General features: G+C 52.9%; 1 protein-coding gene across 4 annotated transcripts in view; it reads left to right on the top strand.

The window, feature by feature from the left end:
• The first annotated feature begins 377 nt into the window (after positions 1 to 377).
• WHRN (whirlin) overlaps positions 378 to 21,078 on the top strand; it is a 57,496-nt gene continuing 36,795 nt past the window's right edge. For 3 of the 4 annotated variants that reach the window (XM_063353132.1, XM_063353133.1, XM_063353131.1), the window contains exons 1-2: positions 378 to 1,118; positions 17,990 to 18,205. In XM_063353132.1, coding sequence (XP_063209202.1) covers positions 513 to 1,118; positions 17,990 to 18,205 — 822 coding nt within the window. In that variant the 5' untranslated portion in view covers positions 378 to 512. Of the gene's footprint in view, positions 1,119 to 9,635; positions 9,735 to 17,989; positions 18,206 to 21,078 lie in introns of those variants that run through there. The other variant, XM_063353134.1, reaches the window with a different exon arrangement.

Below are 21,078 nucleotides of genomic sequence, written 5' to 3'. Positions count from 1 at the left end.
CTGGGAAAAGCTGTTTTCCCTGGTTCTCGGTGCCTGTTGGAGGGTGGAAAGACTCTGTGCCACGGCTGATCTGCGGCTCCCCCGGCGAAGCAGCGCCTGCCTCACCCCAGGCCTGGCTCCCTGAGGCGGCCACAGGGCTCACTCCTGCGATGAGCTGCGCGCAGGCCTCAGCCCGGGCGGGCCGGGGGCGGGGCTGATTCCTCTTCCCCCGTCATAGCGGTACCGCCCCCCCGCGAGGCGTTAATGAGAGGCCGTGCTAATTGCCGCGGGGGCGTGGCCGGGGGGGGGTGTGGCGGGAGGGGCGGGGCACGGGGCCGCCGCCGGGGCCGCTCTGTATAACCCGTCTCCCGGCAACGGCGGGCACGTCACTTCCTGGGGAGCCGCCGCGAGGCGCCGGCGAGCGGGCGTCCAGGTGGAGCGGCGCGCGCGGCGCCGGCGGGCGACCGGTTCGGGTCCGGTTCGGATCGGTCCGCACCGGTTCGGGCCGGTCGTGCCCTGCCCGGCGCGGCGCGATGAGCGCGGAGCTGGACGGCGTGTCGGTGCACTCTTCCTCCTCCTCCTCGGGCTCGCTGGGCTCGGCGGCGGGGGCGGCGGCGGTGGGGCTGGTGCCGGTGCCCCGGCCGCTGTCGGCCAACGTGCGGCGGCTGCACCAGGCGCTGACGGCGCTGCTGACCGAGGCGGAGCGGGAGCGCTTCATCCTCTGCCTCAACGCCTACCACGGCCGCCGCAACGTCTGCGACCTGGTGCGCTCCCTCCGCGCCCTCCTCGACGGGCCCCGCCGCCGGCAGCTCCTGCCGCTGCTCCGCCTCGTCTTGCCGCGCTCCGACCAGCTCCTCTTCGACCAGTACACCGCCGAGGGGCCCTACCTACCCCCCCCGGCCCCCGCCCCGCCGCCGGTGGTCCCCGGTGAGCTGCGGCAGGTGACCCTGCGGCGCAGCAAGGCCCACGAGGGCCTGGGCTTCAGCATCCGCGGCGGGGCCGAGCACGGCGTGGGGATCTACGTCTCGCTGGTGGAACCGGGCTCCTTAGCCGAGCGGGAGGGGCTGCGCGTCGGCGACCAGATCCTGGGTGTCAACGGCAAGTCCTTGGACCGGGTGACCCACGCCGAGGCTGTCAAGGTACCGGGCACCGGCTGCCGTGCGTCCCGTCCCGTCCCGTCCCGGCGCTTGTCCGCCGTGCGCCCCGCGGCCGGTCGCTGTGTGTGTCCCGGGTCCCCCCCGTTCCCTCCCCCGGGTGTTGTCGCTGCGCGCCCCGTCCTGCTGCACCCCCTCCGGCTTCGGGAGCCGCTCTGTGCCTCTGCAGCCGGTGGGACGGGAGCCCCCGGGGACTTGTTCCGCCGTCTGCCATCCCCCTCGGGAGCCCATCGTTCAGCCCCCTTGGCCGCACGGAGCGGAGCGGCTGCCGGTTTGCAGTGTCCCGCCGCCGGGATCGGGCTCATCCCGCCGGCCGACGGGCGCCGGCAGTGCGGGAAGCGGAGCCCGAAAGTTTTACGGTGAAAATCCCGGTGCCGGCTGCTGGCACGGGCGGTAACCGGCTGCCGGGCGGTCAGCCCGTCATCTCTGCGGTTTTTGACACGGCAGGTTCGTCCCCCCGCCCCAGCGCCAAGCCGTGGTTTTTTATCACGTCTCTGAAACGTAGCGATGCTGCTTGTGCCTTCCTTCCAGCCTGGGAGCCTTCTGGAAGTTAGAAATCAGCTTGAGCCGGGTTTTAAGGCACACACTCCAGCCTCTAGACCGTGTTTTCTCCTTCCAAAGGTGGAGAAACTGAGGCACAGAGAAGCAGAACAGCCCCCTCCACGGCTGCATAGAGCCCAAAGCAGGAGCAGCCCCCAGATCCCCCCCGACTGCCTCGGGGGAGAAGGAGAACAGTTACACAACTGGAGCGTCCCCGGCTCTTCCCGCAGCACAGCATGTTTCCACGTGCCCCAGAGACCTGTTGTTGTACATGACAGCAAGGGCACTATCGATAAAAGCTTCCATGTAAAGCTAGGTGGGGGAGCTCCAGAAACTGTGGGGGTTTCACCTAAAGCTCACTGTTTGGAGCCAAAGTCGGTGTTTGAGTGACCCAAATCACTCACAGAGATGATCTTGCAGCTGGTGGGCTCAGCTCAGAGGGTTCCCGTGGCACAGTGGTGCCCGGCACAAACCCACTGAGCTGGAGAATAGACTTCTAGGGCAGCAATTTGTAGGCAGTGCGTGGAGAGCAGGGATCTAGGGTGACAGGACTGTTTTGTAGCTGTTTGTGCTTTAATTCTTCCATAATAAGCTAAAGCACTTCTGTTCGCAGCCTGCTTCGTGTGGTGCGTTCCTCTGCCAGTGCATTAATCTTGCACGGCTTTGAACAGCATCTTCGCTGCCAACCTTCCTGTTCCCTGCCCCGTCTTCAAATCTGTGCCCCGGGCAAGGGCTTGTCTTCCAGGATGGAAATGAGTCCTCAATAATCTTGAGACCAGAGAAAATATTTGTAGGAATTCTCTTTTTTTTTCATTCATAATGATAGGACAACAATTCTGTAAGCTTTTAGAAGTTAGCCTGCAGTTTGGTGCCCCGAAGATTGCCAAAACCTCCATATTTTGGTTACAGAGTTGGGATGGGTAGAAACCAGGTGTCGGGAATTCTCTGGTCTGTTCAATGACTTCATCTCTAATTCAGCCCACTCTGCTGGGTAATTCACATCCCTTTCTGTTTGTTCTTTAATATAATGTACATGATTGTCTTTTAGACACAATTAATACTGAGTGAAACTAAGTGCTTCCTGCACAGAAATAATTCCTGTAGGCTGCAGTTTGCCAAGGGGTTGTTCTGTGACAAGAGCTATATTTTGTTAATGTGATCCTGATAGGAAAAAGAAGCTGAGAAATTGTCGGCTTGCGAGCTGGACTTCTTTAAACAACAGTTTCATCCCCCACCCAGTTGTGCTGACATCTTCTAGAGCTCCTGCGCTCGTTAGATCTGGGAAAGGGGTTTGTGACCCAGGTAGTGGTGGCAGAAACGCTTTCCTTGGGAAGAGTGGCAGGGTGATTTACAGTATAAGAGTTCCTTTGGAGATTTTAAAATTAAGTAAGGGCTAATTTGTCCTTATATTCTGCATTTGGGAGGGGGGGAAATGAAGAGCGGATCGCATGCAGCGATGCCGAAGGGCAGCCTTCGGAGGATTTCTTCCCTGGGGTGAAGATACAAACACCTCAGCCTAATGTTCTGGACATCGTGCAGGGTGTCAGAGCTGCAGGGACAAGAGGGGGTGATGTACGGGGTGGCTTGGCCCATGTTCTCTGGTTCGCCTTGAAACCCGGGATCTCGGGCTCAGTCTAGATGTAAGTGTTAACAGCTCTGCAAAGGTCTCTGCCTGTGATCTGGTCTCCTCGAGCAGAGCAAACCACACCGTGTCCTGCCATCTTCACTGATGCTCTGTAGTGGATCAGTGGAGAGGGAAATGTTGGATAAACAGGCTTGTAGCAAGAGCTGGGTTTGGTCCTGGAATTTCTGCATATGCTCTACTTGGGATCAAATATAGAGTGAGCAAATACAAAGGTGAGCAGAGAGAGTCTTAATACAAAACCACGGCTGCGTAGCTCGATCTCCTAAATGCTGTCTGCCTGCTTCAGACGAGTAGATGTGAACTCTCTGTCAGAAGCTGTCTGATGAAAGCACAGCTCCCGTTTGTGTGCGTGGTGATGGGCTGGCTCTCCATCTGTCTGAGCAGGAGCACGTTCCCGTGCTGCGCTTCCATCTTGACTGTCCTGCAGCAAGAAGCTGTCTGTCTAGGACAGCATCGTTATTCATAATATGCAGAATGTGTTGTTGTGAGAGAAGTTGTCAAAGCTTGTTCTTCAGGGCATAAGACGTTTGCAGAGATCTTCCATAAGACGATTGCAGGCTCTTCCACTGCTCCCAGGCACATCGCGCTCTCCTGGGTGAGCATGACAAACTTACTGAACCAGAAATCAACTTTGTGGCTGTCAGGGTGCTCGGAGATGCCCAGCTGTGAATACGGGCAGTGAGGCAGCTTTTTAGATAGAGCAGCGCATAAATACACACTCTTAACTTGTATAATTTTGTAAGAGCGTTCACACCGTAGTTATTGCATTCATTTTACAAATCGTGATAGCTCAATTGCCTTCTCTTCACGCGTGTCTGGTCATGCAGGAGTACCCCAGCCGTTTCCAGCACTGCTCTGTAGGAGGAGAGGCACTGCCTGTGGGGTGGGAGCAATTTCTCTCTTCTGCCTTGTATTTTCAGGCATCGCTCAGAGCCATGATGTACCAAAAGTGGAATCATGGCACCAAATGAAAACTGCCACGATACTGGGCAAAGAAGACAAAAGTAATGAGCTGCATGCTGTCCCAGCTGAAAACTGACTGGTGGCCTGTGACCGGTGCAATGGGGTTTGTAGATATTTTAGTATAAATTAGATAAAAAATAGAATTCTGACTTAAATGACAAGATTACCTAAGCACTCCAAATCAATTCACTTAATGACCAGCTTCGTAACCTTTATGTGAGCGGCGAAGTTTTATGCCTTGTCTGCTTCGTGCTCTCTGTTTCATCCAAATCAAAATTAAATGGCTCCATTACAATTATAGCTCTATCATTCCAGCATTCAAGAGCGCACTTTAGCAAAAGATCACTGTAATTTGAATTATGGTGTAAGCGGAGAAGTTTGTATTGTCTCTTATATTTTTAGAGCTTGCTTGGCTTTCGTCAGCCTTGCTGTATAGTACACAGTTGATACTGTAGCAGTGATGCTGGAAGTTTGTATTGATGAGCTGTGATAATTTGTCTAGAGTGGCTAAAATTGAGGTGCTTGTGGTTTTAGACCATCAAAATGTTACACAGGGAGGTATTTCCCCTCTGTTCTGGGGTTTGTATTAAACTCGCACTCCCTTTCTCCTCCACGCTTTACTTTTGTTCCTTTGCGGTAGGTTTTTATGCCCTTTAAATAATTCAGGGAGGAAGGGAAGAAGAGAAAGTGTAAAATATCATGACTCTGAGGGATCATTCCTGATTGAGGATTTGGTTTAATGAGCTACGCCAGCCTCAGAAGAGCCGCGCTGATTCCACCATTTGCCCTGCTGTGCCTTTCTGTTCATGCCGACAGCTGGGCGAATCTGGATGAGCTTGATCAAAATCACCAAAACTAGACTAATTTGTACGCATCGGTCTTAGGGAGTGTAATTCTTTCATCTTGGTGTAAATCCGTGGTAGCTTTGCCAAAGTCAATAGACTCCTATCGGGTTTATTCTGAAGGAACTGGGGTAATTCCAGTCCGCTGTTTCGGGTTCTTCCGAGTGGCTTGGGAGAGAAGCTGAGGGTTTTGCTGCAGGGGGAAGCTTGTGATGAGGCAGATGAGTTATGGACAAGGAAAAGGTCTCCAGAACTCGGTGCCGTGCTCTGCCACCTCTCCGTCCCTGCTGCAGCCCAGCCCGGGAAGGCTCGCCTGCCGTGGAGGGACATCGCATTGCATCCCCAGCCACTTCCAGCTCCCTGCTCACTCCTTCCAAACCAGCCTTTCCATCTCCTGCTCTGATAGTGTCAAGTGGGCATTTAAAAAGAATTAAAAGGCGATTAAAATTCTTTTTATGTTCTCTTCATTTGAACTTTAATGATGGCAAACAAGGTGATCTCTTCCGAGACCGTAATATTTCATACAAGGTAGAAGGGGCTCCAGCTGCCTGTGCTCTGGGTGCCTGGGGTATTGCTAAAAGACCGCTGAGAAATGACAGGAGACACATGCAGCCCTGAGCCTTGGAAGCGTATTTAGAGCAATTTTACCTTCCAGGCAGCTTACAAGAAAGCAAATCTCATTTCACTGTTTCTTGTGATGCCCGATTAATTGAATAGCATTATCTGAGACTGCTGATTTGCTGTAGTCAGTCATCACCGCTGTACTGTACGGGCATTGTAACAGCTATCGGCAATGAATGCAGCTTGGTTTCTTTGGCTGGTTTTTAACCCTTCCACGTACTTGGAGTTGTGGACCATCACGTAGTCACGGTTGGGATGAACGAGGAGTGAAAGCAATACGTCGATCCCCTGATTCTGTAAAGATATCAGGCTTGTTTCTTTAAACGCCTGCTTGCTTATCTCTGTGTCTCTGTATTTTTAGAAGTAACCGGCTGATCCAGAAGCTAGGAATCTCTCCCCTTCCCACGGGATCTCAGGTAGCTGGAGCATGGCAAAGAAGGATGTGACTAGCATCTCCCCCAATAGTTAGAGTGGTCACCTATTCCTTGGTCTCTGGCTCTGCTTAGAAATAAAAAAAAAACACCAAACAAACAAAAACTGCACACAAAAAAAGCACCTACAGCTTAAAAAGCAGGTGCTGTGCGATGTCACAGGCTCCTGCTCTGCTTTTCTGTCCTGCAAGCAGTTTCCATTTTAACTTTGGTCGCCAGCTGAGCTCAGAGGGAGAGGGTGGGAAGTGTAAAGTCATCAGGATCTCTCCCTAGGAAAAAGGTCACTCTTGGACTTGGAGGCATGTGAAATTGGTTTTAATGCTCCTTAAAGGGAAGGGCTCATGGCGGTGACAGAGCGTAGGTCTGGCACGTGATGATCTCGGTGTCACAGGCGGATCTGATGACAACCAGGTTCGAGTGCTGGACCTGGCCTAGTACTGAGGGGCCGACTGCAGGCTGAGAGGTGATGCTCCATTGTCACTGCGAGCTAATCCGGGCTGATCAAATTAATATCACGTGTAACTTGGAGTGGGGTGAACTCGCAGGTGCAGAGCGCGTCTGTGGGAATGGGGGTTTAGCTGTCGCACTGGAGCGAGGAGTTGGTTATGTTTGCTGCTCTGCCACTGATTTCCCTCAGTGGGCAACTTACTTAGTCATCTGTTTCCCTTCATTACACCAGCAAATCACAATCAGCCCTAATGAAATCAAATGACATTATATTGATGCGAAAGCTTAGAATGAGGTCCTTAATCTCTCCTCTTTTCATAATGCAAGGATGATGGTACTCAGCATCAGTATTGGCTTGTTCATCAGGGTTAGTATTGTTAGGGCATCCTTGAGTTCTTGGAGCATAAATGTTATTTAGTTCTTGTAAATAAATAGTTTTGCCTCAGTAGAGAAATAAATAGGATGACCTGAAGGATAAAAGCCCATCTTTCCTTCCAGTGTCAATTAGAAGAAAACAGAAGCGTTAGTGTGCAGCATCGCTGGTGAGTTAAAATATCTTTTACTCGGTTCTTCTGTCCTCAGGGGAGACAATGGATTTTTCTTGACACCTTCCTCAATGCCACGTCTGCTCGGAGAATTATTTGGCTTTAAATCCCCTCGCCTAAACTGACAATGTGCCTGCTAAAATGATTTGGCTTAGTTTCTTTTGACTGGGTGCTCTGTGAATTCTCCCTGTCACGGACCGCCAAAGGCTTGGTAAATAGAGGCAAAGCAGGGAGCCGGGCAGCCTGGAGGAACTCTGCTCCTGCCAGCTTCTTGTTGCTGGATCAGAAACTGCATCCCAGCCTCTCGGGGTGGGCTGTGCTGGCAGGGAAGGCTGGCAGGGCTGGTGCTCTGACTACGCACCGATGGTAGCGTGGTCAGAGTGCATAGTCAAGTGTCTTGCTTCTTTCCCCCCATTGCTTCTTTCAAAGTTAGCTTTTCCACCGAGTAACTAACCATATCTAGTTGATGGTGATTCTCATGATAGTTTTCCAGCACTGTTTGGTGTGGAGGGGAAAGAGAAGATAAGAGGAAGCAGGAGGGGAATGCTTTAATCTAGATTCCCCTCCAACCTCCCATAAAGCACATAACAGATTTCCATTGAAATAAAGCTATGTGGAGTTTTCTGCTGTTTTTAAAATGGTCCTGGACTTGCCTGAGGGATACACAGAGCAGTGACCGGCGTTGAGGGGGTGGGACAGGGCCATTGTCTTGCAGCAGGGATGGGTGCCAGCCCTCGGGTGGGTTAGGAAGATGGCCTGGGAGCTAAGATTTCATTTGACCTTTCCAGGTGAAAGGGACATGGGCTTCCTGATGCCTTGGGGCTAAATGTGTGCAATCACCATAATTATGCATCAATTTGCATTTATTTGCATAAGTGCCACTACTTGAAAGCCAAACTGCTGTCACCTTTGCCTTGGGAGATGGGGAGAGGTTGGACTGTGCCTCCTGCAATTCCCATTTCTATTCCTGCCAGGGGGGCCATTTCGCACCCTCCATCCCCTTCGCTGTGTTTCCTCCCTGGTTTCTCTCACCCAGCGCTCCATCTGGAGTGCCGCCGCTTCCCTTCATCCCTCCTTCTATCTATTTCTCTCTCCACCTGCCTCCGCGTCACCTTTTCCTTGTACCAGTTTTCTTCGTTCCTGCCTGCCCCAGCCACGTGTTCCTCCCCGCACAGGGACAAGCCATTGGCGTACGTTGGTGCGGAGGAGGGTCCTGGTTCCTCGGCACAGAAGCCAATTCCCTGGTCTTTGTCAGGCAAGATGGGGAGGGGATATGCTTGATCCAAAGCATTTTATTAACAGGTACAGGCTGGAGTCTGGGGACAGTCTCTCCCTATGCGTTTGTACAGCACTTGGCAAACTCAGCCTTAACCAAGGTTTGTAGTGGGGGCTGTAATAGTCTTATATTTGTCTTGCCTGCGGAGGATGCCTGGAGTAAGCCTTTGGGGACAGGCAGGGCACTGCCTCTGCTTGTCTTCTGCTCTGTCCTTTCTGCTGGCAGAGGAGCCGTTTAGCCGATAGGGCTCAATCTCCCTGAAAAGCTCTCGCAGTCCTGCCCCTGAAGCCCCTTCCCCTCCATAGACACGGGGAGCCTCGTCCTTCCCACTGGCACTGAGATGGCTTGGCTTAGTCTGGCTGAGCCCATGGGCTTAAAACTACCTGGGTCCAGCGGGAATTGGGCAGAGTTTTCTCCAGGATAGGGCGGGAAATAGTGGTTAGACAAAGTTCTGCCAGTTTGTTAGGGCTGGAGGCCCTCTGCTGTGGGGACAGGCTGAGAGAGTTGGGGGGTTCAGCCTGGAGAAGAGAAGGCTCCGGGGAGACCTTGGAGCCCCTTCCAGTCCCTCAAGGGGCTCCAGGAAAGCTGGGGAGGGACTCTGGAGCAGGGAGGGGAGCCATGGGACAAGGGGGAACAGCTTCAAACTGAAAGAGGGGAGACTTAGATGAGATCTGAGGAAGAAATTATTCACTCTGAGGGTGGTGAGCCGCTGGCCCAGGTTGCCCAGAGAAGCTGTGGCTGCCCCATCCCTGGAGGGCTTCAAGGCCAGGTTGGACGGGGCTTGGAGCAACCTGGGCTGGTGGGAGGTGTCCCTGCCCAGGGCAGGAGGGTTGGAACTAGATAAGCTTTAAGGTCCCTTCCAACCCAAACCATTCTATGATTCTGTGAATCGTTCCCTTCCATGGTGCTGGAGCGTGCTGTAAAAGCTCCCTCTGCCTCCCTCCTGTGGTATCTCCACATTTCTTTCTGTTTTGCAGCTTTTTTTTTTTTCCCCAAGTTCTGTGCCTTACTTTTTTTGGGGACTTGGCGCACAATTGCGTGGTACTTCGATGATGGATAACCTCCACACTGACCTTTGCAGCTTGCAAATGGAGCGGGTGCTGGGCTGCCCATTATCTGAGCAGCCCGAGAAGCCAAACAGCTCCGGCGAGTCTATTATTGCCGGAAGAAAACAGCTTGCGTCTGTAGCAAGGGGGAGGATGGCTCATAGTTAATGCTTCTTGTATCAAACTGTGATCTACCCGCTAACGGAATGAATTGGAATAGATTGCTCATTTCATTAGCGGCGAAGGTAAGTGAGTGGGCTGTATCCGTATGAGACGCATATTTTATTCAGGCTGCCAGAATAATGCTGGTGATTAATTGCCATTGATTTCTGACATCTGCGTTCCTACTGGGGGGATTTTTGAAGGCCTGGAAGGTGCTTTTACCCAGCCTTCAACCTTTCAGCGTCCTCGAGAAGTGGAAAGAGCAAGGGGAAAATTCTGAAGGCAGGAGAGGAAAGGCTTCGGTAATGTGAGACGTGCTGGGCAAGAATGGCCTGGCGCAGGCAGGTTTCGGGAAGGGTGGCAGCTGTCGGGCTTGATCTTAGCAAAGAACATTCTGTATTGGGTGTTGGTTTGGGTTTTGGTTTTTTTCAAAGGTGATAACTGTGGGTACAGGAGATGTGCGTTTCCTTTTTTTTTATTATTATTTTAAGCAAGCTACTTCACTCTCAAAGGACTTGATAGATAATTAAATAGCGTGTTGTCAGGGGATCAGTGGCCTTATGGAATCAATCTGCCCTTCTCTCTGGCACTTGCTTCTTCTAATAATATTTCTAGGCAATTGGTGACTGGTTTTCTGCTAAATGTTTTGGCGCTGATCCCCAGATTCAACTAAATAATTTCCTTAAGCTTGTTTTCTAGCAGGTATGCTCGCACACTGTGGTGCCAGCATTAGACGTTTCATACCACTGTCTTCAAATGCATTATAGATGGGGCAAAGCCAAATTTTATCTGAGTCTGGAGCGAAACACAGCAGCACTGAAGAACATGGAGCAAGTCCCTGAAATGGTTTGTTTGAGAGAGGCAATGGAGATGCAGTCTGCACTGCCCAGCTCTGCAGAGGGGATTAAGGAGGTGGAATTATTTTATTTAATGGTCCGCTGCAAATGGGTTAGGTTTAGCATGCCCGCCAAATAACACGTTTTTCCAAAGAGCTCGCAGGGTGAATTATGCTGTTGCTTTTGTGGTGATACCTCTGCAGTCATTGGACACGAGACAACTTGTGTGCCAGTGAGGGAGAAGTTCTCCCGTGTAGTGTTCCCATCCAGAGCCTCCATGGTCCCACGCTTTCGATGTTAGATGAAAACTCTGGCCTGAAAACCTTTTCCTTTTGTCCCAGGGAGTTGAGATGACCTGCTTCGTGGGACGTGCATTGTTCACGTGGGCAGGTGCTGGCCCTTTCGCTTGCTGTTGTTGCCGTGTAAGTAGGGCTGACAGCAAAATCGAGGTCAGTGGCCTGGTGCCAGCTTGCTGGCATGGTGGAACCTCACTGGGATGGGGGAAAAGCAAAGTGCTCAATGTTCGAGCAGCAGCTAAGCTGCCAGGCACAGGGACCGGCAGCCTGAAGGCTTACGGGGGTACAGTGGTGGAAACCTCTTCCACCAAGGGGCCAATGCAGCTGGCCAAAAGCCTGTGCTCAGATGGGTGTTGGGACCCTCTACGAACACATTCCAGGAAGCCCGGGTGGATATGCAGTGGGGGAGAAGTCAACGTGATAGGGCTGGAAAATAATTCCTGCTGATTGCTCGATGTTCAGGGAGATCAGCTGGAAAATGCTGTAGATGTGGTCCCTGCTGGCCAAAGTGCCTGTGCGATGGCAGGGGGAGATGTGTTGAAGAAGCTGCCTGTGTGGGTCCCTGCTCTGTCAGTACTTAGCACCTCTAATTGTCGGTTAGCCCCTTCTCACCAGTCCTGAGAAACTAAATTAAAATGAAATGGAGGAGAGAATAATCCTGCTTGCTGGGACAGCTGGATGAGGATGAGGACTCTTAGGGCTGGATCTACCTTTGGGTACTGGTTTGAATCTGCCCATCCAGCACTGGTTTCACCCGTGTCCTGGGGCTCCCAGCTGGCTTAGGGGAGCCAGCACCAGCTCCCCCTCATGGGAGAGGGAAGTGAAGCCCATGCAGTGCTCCTGGCAGTGCAGAGCTCCAGCCAGGGGCTGTGTCTGGGTTCTGTCCATCATCACAAAGGCTGCCCAGGCCACTGGCTGCTCCCAGGTGATGCCAGGACTCCTCTCCACACTGTGTCCCTGGAGAACAAGGCTCTGCTCTTGCTGAGGAGGGGGCTAAGGCGAGCAGAGCTGGCTCTGGTGAGCAGCAGTGGCTGTTGTGTTCTCCCATGCCCTGACATTGACCACCTCCTCTCCCTGTGATGAATGGCTTTGTTGCTGCATCCTTGGCTTTAAAACCTTCCATCCTGCCCGAGCTGCTGAGTCGCCTGTTTGTAATGCAGTTGCCATCGTCCCCTAGCACTAATGTGTCCCCGAGGTCTTGCAGAGACACCCGTTGCCTCTCCAGCTCAGCCCATTAGCCTTTGCTCTTGCCTCCTTGGATGGCTATTAATGATTTCCATTTTTGCAGCACCTCTACACTCGAAGCACTTTCTTTTATTAGAGGCCAGACTTCCACCTCAGTTCTCATTCTGAAGTTGTTTCCTTGGGTACTCCAGGACCCAGCTGCATACCGAACTGGGGAGGAGTGGTGCTGGTGGAGCCTTTGCAGCTCTCTGGCTTACCCAGGCTCAGCCTTGCTTCAGCTGGAAAGTGGCGGGGCAAGATCCTGGCCCAGTGGCATAAAGTAGCAGGCACAAATGACCCCATTAAATCTACTCTGTATCCCAGTGCTGTAGCAATAAAAATAGTCAGGACCAAGATGGTATTGAGAAGTTTATGGCAAACGCTCCACTCTGGTCGCTTGGACTTGTCGTAGGAGCCAGTTTTGGGGCTAGAGCATCCTTTTGAGGGAGGCTTCTCCCAAAGCACTTCATAACGACCTGAAGAACAGCTGGCAGGAGAGAGTCATTGTGTGCTGCCAACTTGCCAGAGGTGCTGGATAATCGTGCTCAGCGGGTGAGAAAATTGCCTGCAAACTTCCTTGGGATGTCAAATCAACCTTGTTTCCTCCAGACTCTGAAAGCTACCGAGAGCCTGATGAACAGGTGTAGTAGCAGAACTGAAGGGGTGCAATGGGGAGGAGCTGCTTGAGGGCACCCGTCTCTTGTGTGCCCCAAGTTTGGTGAGAAGGTCTTCTGGGTCTGTCTTCTGTGCCTGGGTGGAAAATCCAGATGAACAAGCTTGGAGGGGACTTGCTGTTGGGGTTGCCTGTGCATTCTTTCCCGAAGAGGATGATTTTTCAGCCTCAGTACAGGGAAACCGAGGCACTTGAACAATGGGAAGCTACTTACTATGGCACGATCTGTAACAGCTGAAGGTTTTTTGGCTCCTGCTCTAAAGGCCACATGCTGTTAAAGCACAGGGATGGTAAGTAGAAAAAGGCAGTGGAGGCTGTTGGCTCTGCTAGCATGATGGCTGTGCTGGGGATCCCAGCGGATGCTTGTAGGCCTCTGGGAGCTGGGTGGAGACGGGTTAAGCCCCACAGGTCAGAGAGGGTTTGATTTTGTGTGTCAGATGGGAACAGGCCTCAGTGGAAGAGGTGAGTCAAAGGCTGTGCAGTGCAGAGACGGGCCCTTCCCATGGGCTCCTGACCCAGCGTGTCCCCGCAAGGCCACCGCACCGCTTCCAGGGAACGGCCTTCTCCCAGCAGCTCCTGTTCCAGAAATCTCTTCTAATACCACTGGGACCATTGTTTTTCCCCCAGAGGTAACAGACTTCATCTCCCCAGTTGCCAGGAGGGACACTCTTAGAAACCAGAAGGTGAACAGATACACCAGCCTCGGTAAAGCCAGAAAAAACCCACAGAGGGGGAAGTGCAGCATTTCTTCCCGCGCAGGGAAATGGATAGTAGCTCTGCTCACTTGGAGCTCACCGAAGCAGCTGATGGTGATTTCTGTCTCCGTTTGGATGTACAGTGGATGCTTCTCCCATTTGGCTCACCTGGTGCCTCATGACTTTGCAGCTCTGCGTGCCAAGTGCTGTGTTAAAAGTCTGGTTCGGTGTGTGGATGTACAAAGGTTTTATAGGCCTGGGCCAGGTCTCGTTCCTGTGCCTGCCGTGCTTTGTTATGGAGCGTGCGTGGTGCCGTTATCGGAGGGAGAACACTGCTTCTCTTCTCCTCTCATAGCTGTGTCAGCTTTAGTTTAACTAGCGGGTGGCTGCCTAATGAACGACGGAAGCTCGAATATTTGAACAAAACTGACTTTAGTAGTCATGGGGTTGGGGAAGCGGTTCGTGCTGACCATCCTGTGATTTTTGACAAGATTGAGGTGGCCAGAGCGAGGATGTGGGTGGTGTTGAGCAAGCCTTGTGCTCCTCAACCCCTGGCGCTCATGCTAGGTCCCTTCCTCAGACAGGGGCCGTACTTGGGCTTACTGGAGCAGCCGTGCTTCTGGTGGAGGTTAAAAGCAGAGAGTCCTCAGGCTCTTTTGTGCTCGTGGTTGAAGAAAGATTTACCCCCTGAGCTGATACAAACCTAGGCTTCTCCTAAAATTAATAAAAATAAAGGATCTGTTCAAATTGATGCAAGCTCACGAGTCAAAAATTGATTTTTATAAATAGACTTCAGCTTACAAATGGGCTTCACCAGCGGAATTTCAGACCTGTGCTTAAGCATGTTCTAGGCAGAGGCTTAAACACTTGCTCATTTAAACACATGCCTGAAGGCCATGTTGAACTAGGGCTGCTGGAGACCATCTTCTAGGAAAAAAAAATCAGCTGTTTAACTCTCTTAAATGGTCCCATAGTGTTGCTGTGTCCTGTTAAACAGCTACTGCTTTTTACCCACGTGTGTGTGTGTCTCGGTGGTACCTGCCATGGTGTGTTGCGCATCTGTGTACAGCATGTACATCTGCGTGCCAGTATGTGGTTTGCGGGTGCCCAATGGCCTGTAGTTCTTCTGCCAGCATGTAGTTGGGTGAAGGGTTTGCTGGGGTCGTGGGTTATAAAGCCGATGAAGAGGATGAGGGGAGGATGGCGGCTGTGCAGAAGCTGTCTCTGGGATGGCAGGGGCCAACTGCTGCAGGCTGGGAATCAGTTGGGGCAGGGTGGGAGCAGACGGGGGCTGAGGGGTAGCCTGACTTGTGAAATGGAGTGCTGAAGAGCAGGTCAGAGTTGCAGTGGGAGGCATGGAGACAGCCACAGGCAGGGACAGTGTCACCGAGTAGATGTGACACCATGCTGAGAGAGGCTTTCACCAGCTTTCTTGGGCGTTTCTGGATGAGGGGTTTCCTGCCTCCCTTCTCCCCTTTCTGATTGCTCTTTCTCACTTGTGTTTGAGGTGAGCACCATCCCTTTGAGTGTGCTTAGCACTTAGCACGAGGGCAGGCAACTGGAATCCCCCGCTACTGAGGTCGATATCAATGGTTTACCATTGCTGAGCCGTGTGGACGGTCCCACTCTGCCTCACAGTGGTACGATAAGTCCTTTGTGGGTGTCACTCTCCTCCCTGTGATCGCCCAAAAGGTCTCCAAAAGGTGGAGGTCACCTACCTGCCAGTGCAGGTGGCTTGGAGACCGGCAGAGCTGTGTCCTGAAGGGCTCCTCAGTGTAGGGAAGACCCCTGGGAGGTACCACTACAGTCCTGTGCTAGCTCTTCAGTGGGAATTAGCAGCGGGGATGTGTTGGGAGAGAAACACGGTGCTGGGCAGGAAACTGCTTTGCTCACTGAGTCCTTGAGGAGCCTCAGTAAATGCATTAGGGGATACACAGAGTGTCACCAGCCTGGTCGCTGCAGGGAGATGCTCTCACCAGCAACATCCCAACAGGCCCTGCCGGCTTCTGTTCACTCCCTCATCTTGTCTCCTCTTGTACCGAGGCTGCCCTGGCCCAGCCTGCTGCCCCGAGCCAGACGGCTGCTCTCCTCGCCTCCTGGCTCTCTGCTGTCACCTTCATGCATAAAACATCACCCTCTTGACTGAGATCCCATCTCCTGGTGGCTTTGTCAAGGGAGCTGCAGGGGGACATAAAACATCCCTTGTAAATCTCTGGCCTCTCATCCCTGGGTACTTTACTGTGCCTCAGATAGCGGCTCTGCTGCTGTTCCTGCTCCTGCAGGGGATGACATTTAGCTGAGGCAGGACGGGAGCAGCCAGCGCTCTGCCTGCTGCCAGCCCTCAGTGACCACCAATGCCCTGTCCTCACACTGCAGAGCATGGTCACTTCTCCTCGCCTGGTGTCTCCTGCATGCTAGAAACCCTGGAGAGTTAGTTATCTTTGGTCCCCCCTCCCCTGCCAGGATGGATGCTCCGAGTGAGGGGGGAAACGGGAGACCTGTGTGGGAACAGGGTGGCAGTGAATGCAGTGGGACAGGGGAGAGAGCAGCTCAGGGAGGGCTCTGTGCGTGCCCGTGACCCAGCCTCAGCTCAGAGTTTTTTTCTTTACTCCTTCCTTAAATGACAGTGACACTCAGCAGCTGGCTTTGAGGTGTCGTATGAACACACACAGATGAGGAACGCTCAGGATCAGTGCAAAGAGAGCTGGCTCTTTCAGTTGAGAGGAGGAAAGGGGTGGGAATGCAGGCGTCAGTTAGGATCACATGGAGTTTCTGTGGCAGAGGGAGGACTGTAACCCTGTACAGTTGGACGAGGTACTGATTATCCTCATCATTTGCCTGTGCTTAATGAGGAGTTGCAGCCTCATTCAGAGATGAGACTGCTCGTGGGACTGCCAGTGTTGTTTGCTGTCTCAGTACCTAGGTAAGTAAATGATGTTATGCAGGTTTAAAAGAGGTTTTCATAGAGATGGCTCTAGTTTGACTGAATGGAGAATGTTTGCAGGGGGCTCTACCCTATCCCATAGGGGTCACTCTGCACTGGAAGCTCCAGGGTAGGTAAGAAGACTCCCTGCCACCCCCAACTCATTGCCGTAGAGTTCGGATCATCTTGAGCCTGTCTGCCTGGTGGCTGATGGAGGGACTGTGGGTCGGGAAGCTGAACTGTGCCCTGAAGCATGGATGGGCCCCTACGCCATGGTGGCCATTTAAAAGCGGTACCCTGGGGTGGACAGTGGGCTCAGAAATAGCTCCATCCGGTGGGACTTGGGCTACTGCCAGCAAGACTGGAGTGTGGTGAGCACCTCTGCCTGTCGGCTGGTCAGGCTGGGCTCTACGGGCTCGCAGGGAGAGAAGACATGGCAGCAGGTGACGTGCTTGAGGGACCAGGGAAGCTAAGGGGACAGACAATGGAGTTAGTGAGCACCCCAGGATGCTGAAGTGCTCTGCGGTTGTTCTGATGGGGCTGTTGGTTTCGCAATCCTTGTTTAAGTTCTCCAGGCACGTGATGACCTTGGGAATAAGTGACAAATTTGCAGCCAAATAGCTATATGTGATGGAGATGCTGAACTGGGAGCTGGCAAGCTGGATTCTCTGTCGCTCTGGCAGGGAGGGATAGGAGTGTTGCCAGGTCAGACCTGGGATCCAGCCAGCCCAGTATTACTGCCGATACTACACTTTACCGAAGAGCTGTCGGTATTAGTTCTTCCCAGTCACGGGCTTTGCTCAGCAGCTTCTCTGCTCAGTGGGGAGAGGAGACCTTGCGGGAGCAACTCATCAAAAGGATGTATATAGGGGGAAAAAAATCCAAAGCACCTCCTTTGTGAGAGCAGATCTGGCGTGTTGATGTTCCTGAGGCCTCAGAAGGGATCAGAGCTTACAGCTGTCCCCAGGGAGAACTACTATATGTTAGTTTAAGTTTAGTATAAAGCATATGTCAGCTTCTCACAGTGGAATCTGGAGAAGCAGAGGAGCAATTGCAGATCATCTTACCCGAGTGCCAAGATCATCTCTGTCCATGCTGTTTTAAATATATGTATATATTTAATAATTATTGTACTCATTAATTGACTGCTTGTGCTGGGGAAGGCAGCTGGTATTGAGATGGCAAGAGAGGCTGAATTTCTGGGAGCGCTGTCAATGTTCCCTGAAGACATCCGGAGCTTTTCCAATGGCAGAGTTTGGGGCCGAGCTGTAGGGACCGGTGGTGCTGCTGCTCTTCTCCAGCATTCATCCCCGTCCTGCTCTGAGTCCTCTCCAAAGCTGCAGAAACTGCTCAGTTTCAAGTTCCGTCCGTATTGGGGTTCCTCCTGGCATGTCACCACCCACTTTGTCCCCCGTACTCTGCTTCACTCTGCTCTTTCCCTGGCTGATGGGGAGAGCGCCTTTTCTCTGTTGGCAGCAGCAGCTCTGCCAAAACAGTTGTTGCTGTTCAGGAGAGAATAGAAAAATTCCAGCTTTCACTAGCTTTTTGTGTAGTTCAGTCATTCAGTTGGTGGTTGCAGAGTAGTTTGAGATCTTTCAACCTCAAAGCCATGTCACCCCGGAGTCCTAAGGCAGATTGTCCTTCTCCCTCCGTAGGCATTAACCCCCTCCTCTCCTTGGCTTGTCTTCCAGGTGCTGAAAGGCTGCAAGAAGCTGAACCTGTCTGTACATTCGGTGGGACGCATCCCGGGGGGCTATGTCACCAACCACATCTACACCTGGGTGGACCCGCAGGGCCGGAGCGTGTCCCCGCCGACGGGCCTGCCGCACCACCAGAACAGCTCCCTCCGCAAGGACAGCGAGAAGAGGAGCCACCTCCAGCTCCTGCAAGAGGGAGATGAGAAAAAGGTGAGCGAGGAGGGCAGCCACAGCCCTGGAGGGCTGTCTGCGGTCACCCTCTTCGTTACCTTAATGATCTTTGTGTGATTCTGGCCTCTGTTGGGGTGGCCCGTCTCTCCTTTAGGATACTCTGGATCCTGGTTTTCTCCCTAGGTCTGTAGCTTTCCCTCGGTCGTTTAGAGGCTGATACAGATGTTACGTTACGTTCAGGAGGGCTCGTGGATTTGGAGGGCCAGATCTCAGAGTGCATTACTGCCCTTCTTCCTGCGTTTCAGGTCTTTCCTCCAGGTGTTTTTGTGAGGTTTTCTTGGGTCTCTTAGCAGTTTTGTCAAAGTGAAAAACCAATTTTTCTCTTCTCAAAATGCTGTAAAATAAAATGTCTGGAGCAGAGAAGGAAATGGAATGGCTTTCATAACGGTACCCAGGGGAGCTGGTGGTGGCCAGTGCTGGTCACTCCAGCAGGGCCTGGATCTGGGGCTTTTAACAGGGAGGAGAGCGTATCAGCACGTCTGAGTCCAGTCCTCTCCTCGTACTGCGAGCCTGCCCTCCTTTGGAACAGGCCTTATGATAAGAGAAGCCAGCAGAGGGTATGTTCAACTGCAGTATCTGATCTCAGGAATATAGTGGTTCTTCTCCCTCCTGCTTCCCGTGCCCAAACAGACCTAGAGACTTGTAGATGCGGAGGAGCGGTGCTCAGATGCCCTTGTGGTGAGGGGCAGGCTGGAGGGCCAGGCTCTGCTCGTTCTTGGTGGGGATGGATCGGGAACCTGTTTGTCCAGTACAAGCAGGACATGGTGTTGCCTCACCGGCATTCACGGGATATCTAAATACTGTCATGAGTGAGCAGGGTGCTTGCTTCCCAAAGGCACGGAGTTGATTGGAGCCTTGACACATTTGCACCATGTTATCCTGAGACGCCTCTGGCTGTCCCCAGCGTTTTGAGTGTATGCCCAAAACGTCCTCAGCTCCGCCTGGAAAGGCTGTGGAGGGATCCGTAAGCTACAGCCTCCCGCCTCAGCCAGAGAGGGAAAAATCTAATAGAGGATGAGGCAGTTTGCTGATGAAATATTCATGTGGGCCACAAGGGAGAAGGGCCCATTATTTTTACTTTAAGGAGAAGAGAAAAGCAGCCACTGCTGCCTTGCTGGTGTCCCCCACCCCCTACCACTCAGTGTCACCTTGATACAGCAGGCAGACACTCCTTGAAGCTGTAGGTAGGAGGTGTTTCTCTGCGGATCGTTCCTTTACTCCTTGCTGTGTATCAACATGAGATGCTTAGAAGCCTGCAGCTGTGGGCATCCCTGCCCAGTGCCTGAGCTTGGCGTGGCCCTGGACAACCCCTTCCCATCAGTCCCCAGGGAGATGCGATTACAGGTGCCCTAATTGTCTCTGGGCAGCTCGGCTGCTGCATGGACCCGTCATCAGACCACAGCACCCTCCTCTCTGCTGCTCCTGAGCTCGTCAGGGCTGGCTCCTGGGGGCTGCCCAGGAAAATGAATCCAACTGAATTTTGCAAGTTAGAAGAGCTTTAATTACTGTAGCTTAATCTGCTTTGGAAGGGAATGAAGCCGAGTTGAATGAAGGCCACGTTAAACTTCGAAGAGCGTCCATGCTGGGCTTGGCTGCTGTTGGATACACTCGCTCTCAAGATGCGAGGGGTCCCAGCTCCAAGTTGCCCCCTGTGGCACCATTCCGGCTGGGCAGGGCTGCAGGACCTTGGCTCACAGAAGTGGCTGCCCTTGTTCTGAGCTGTGCTTCTCTGGTGCTATGGCTGTGACGCCTCGCTGCACACTTGCAGAGCCACTGGGTAGATTTGCCAGCCTTGGGTGGGATGCCCAGTCTTTGTGGTGCTACCAGCTCATGGCTTGCTGGCTTCAGGACCTTTTGACCGGGTGTGAGAAGTGGTGAAGAGCCTTGTGCTCTGCCTGGCTCTTCCAAAATCTCAGCTTGTTCTTCCATTCCTTGGTGCTGCTTCACACAATCAGGCAGCCCTTTAATTGCTGGTAGTGGAAGATTGTGCTTTGACCCGGGGCAGGGGGCTGTTAACCTGGGGAGAGTCAATGACAGTTGCAGGAACTATTTGAAGCTCACAGAAATGGGAATGCAAAGATGCGATGCTGAGAACAGGCAGTATTCAACCTTATCCTGGCACTACTCTTCCATGGTGTGTCAGCAGTGACATTGGTCACTCTGCTGGTCTTGTCCTGCCACACTGGCCGTGTACCACACTTCTAACAAGCTATCAGCTGGGTGTTGTCTCAGTGCTGGGATCCCCATGCCGCTCTGGTGATGGCCCTTGGCTCCCTCTGCTCCTTTAGACTTCTTGTGTCACTCGGTGTGCCTCCCGCTCTGCTGTAGCGCAGCTCTCGGCGCTGCCTGCAGGCCTTCTCCTTGCCCTGTTAATGGGCCTCCATCCTTGCTGACCACAAAGATGATGCACCTTTCTCCGTAGCCTGCTGGCTCAGTGGTCCAGAAGGGCTTTCAGCAGAAGCTGTTAGCACCGGTGGGACCCGAGGTTGCTCAAAACAGCACCCTGACCCCTCCGCTCCTTGCACTGCCTTGAGCCTGCCTCCAAACCCAGCTCCTCCTCGCTGCCTTGCTCACTGGTGTCGATGCGCAAGGCTTGCTATGCATGTTGCAATAACCTCCGCTCCTGACTTCCCATCTGTAAGGCCGACGAAAGAAAATTACTGGATACAACTTTTAAAATAACCAAGACCTCTCCAGAGGTACCTTGTGTTACCAGCTGATGGGGAAAGAAAAGGCCCGCCGTGATCAAAGGCTGGCTGGCAGTGAGGAGGTGAGGGGAGCCTGACCTGGGCGGTAGGTTTGGGAGGGGTTATTCGGTGTGACTGCCCATGTCATTTGTCTGAACGCACGCT

This window comes from Chroicocephalus ridibundus, chromosome 15 (assembly GCF_963924245.1).
Source record: "Chroicocephalus ridibundus chromosome 15, bChrRid1.1, whole genome shotgun sequence".
NCBI classification, from domain to species: domain Eukaryota; kingdom Metazoa; phylum Chordata; class Aves; order Charadriiformes; family Laridae; genus Chroicocephalus; species Chroicocephalus ridibundus.
This window is presented reverse-complemented; position numbering and strand designations above follow the sequence as displayed.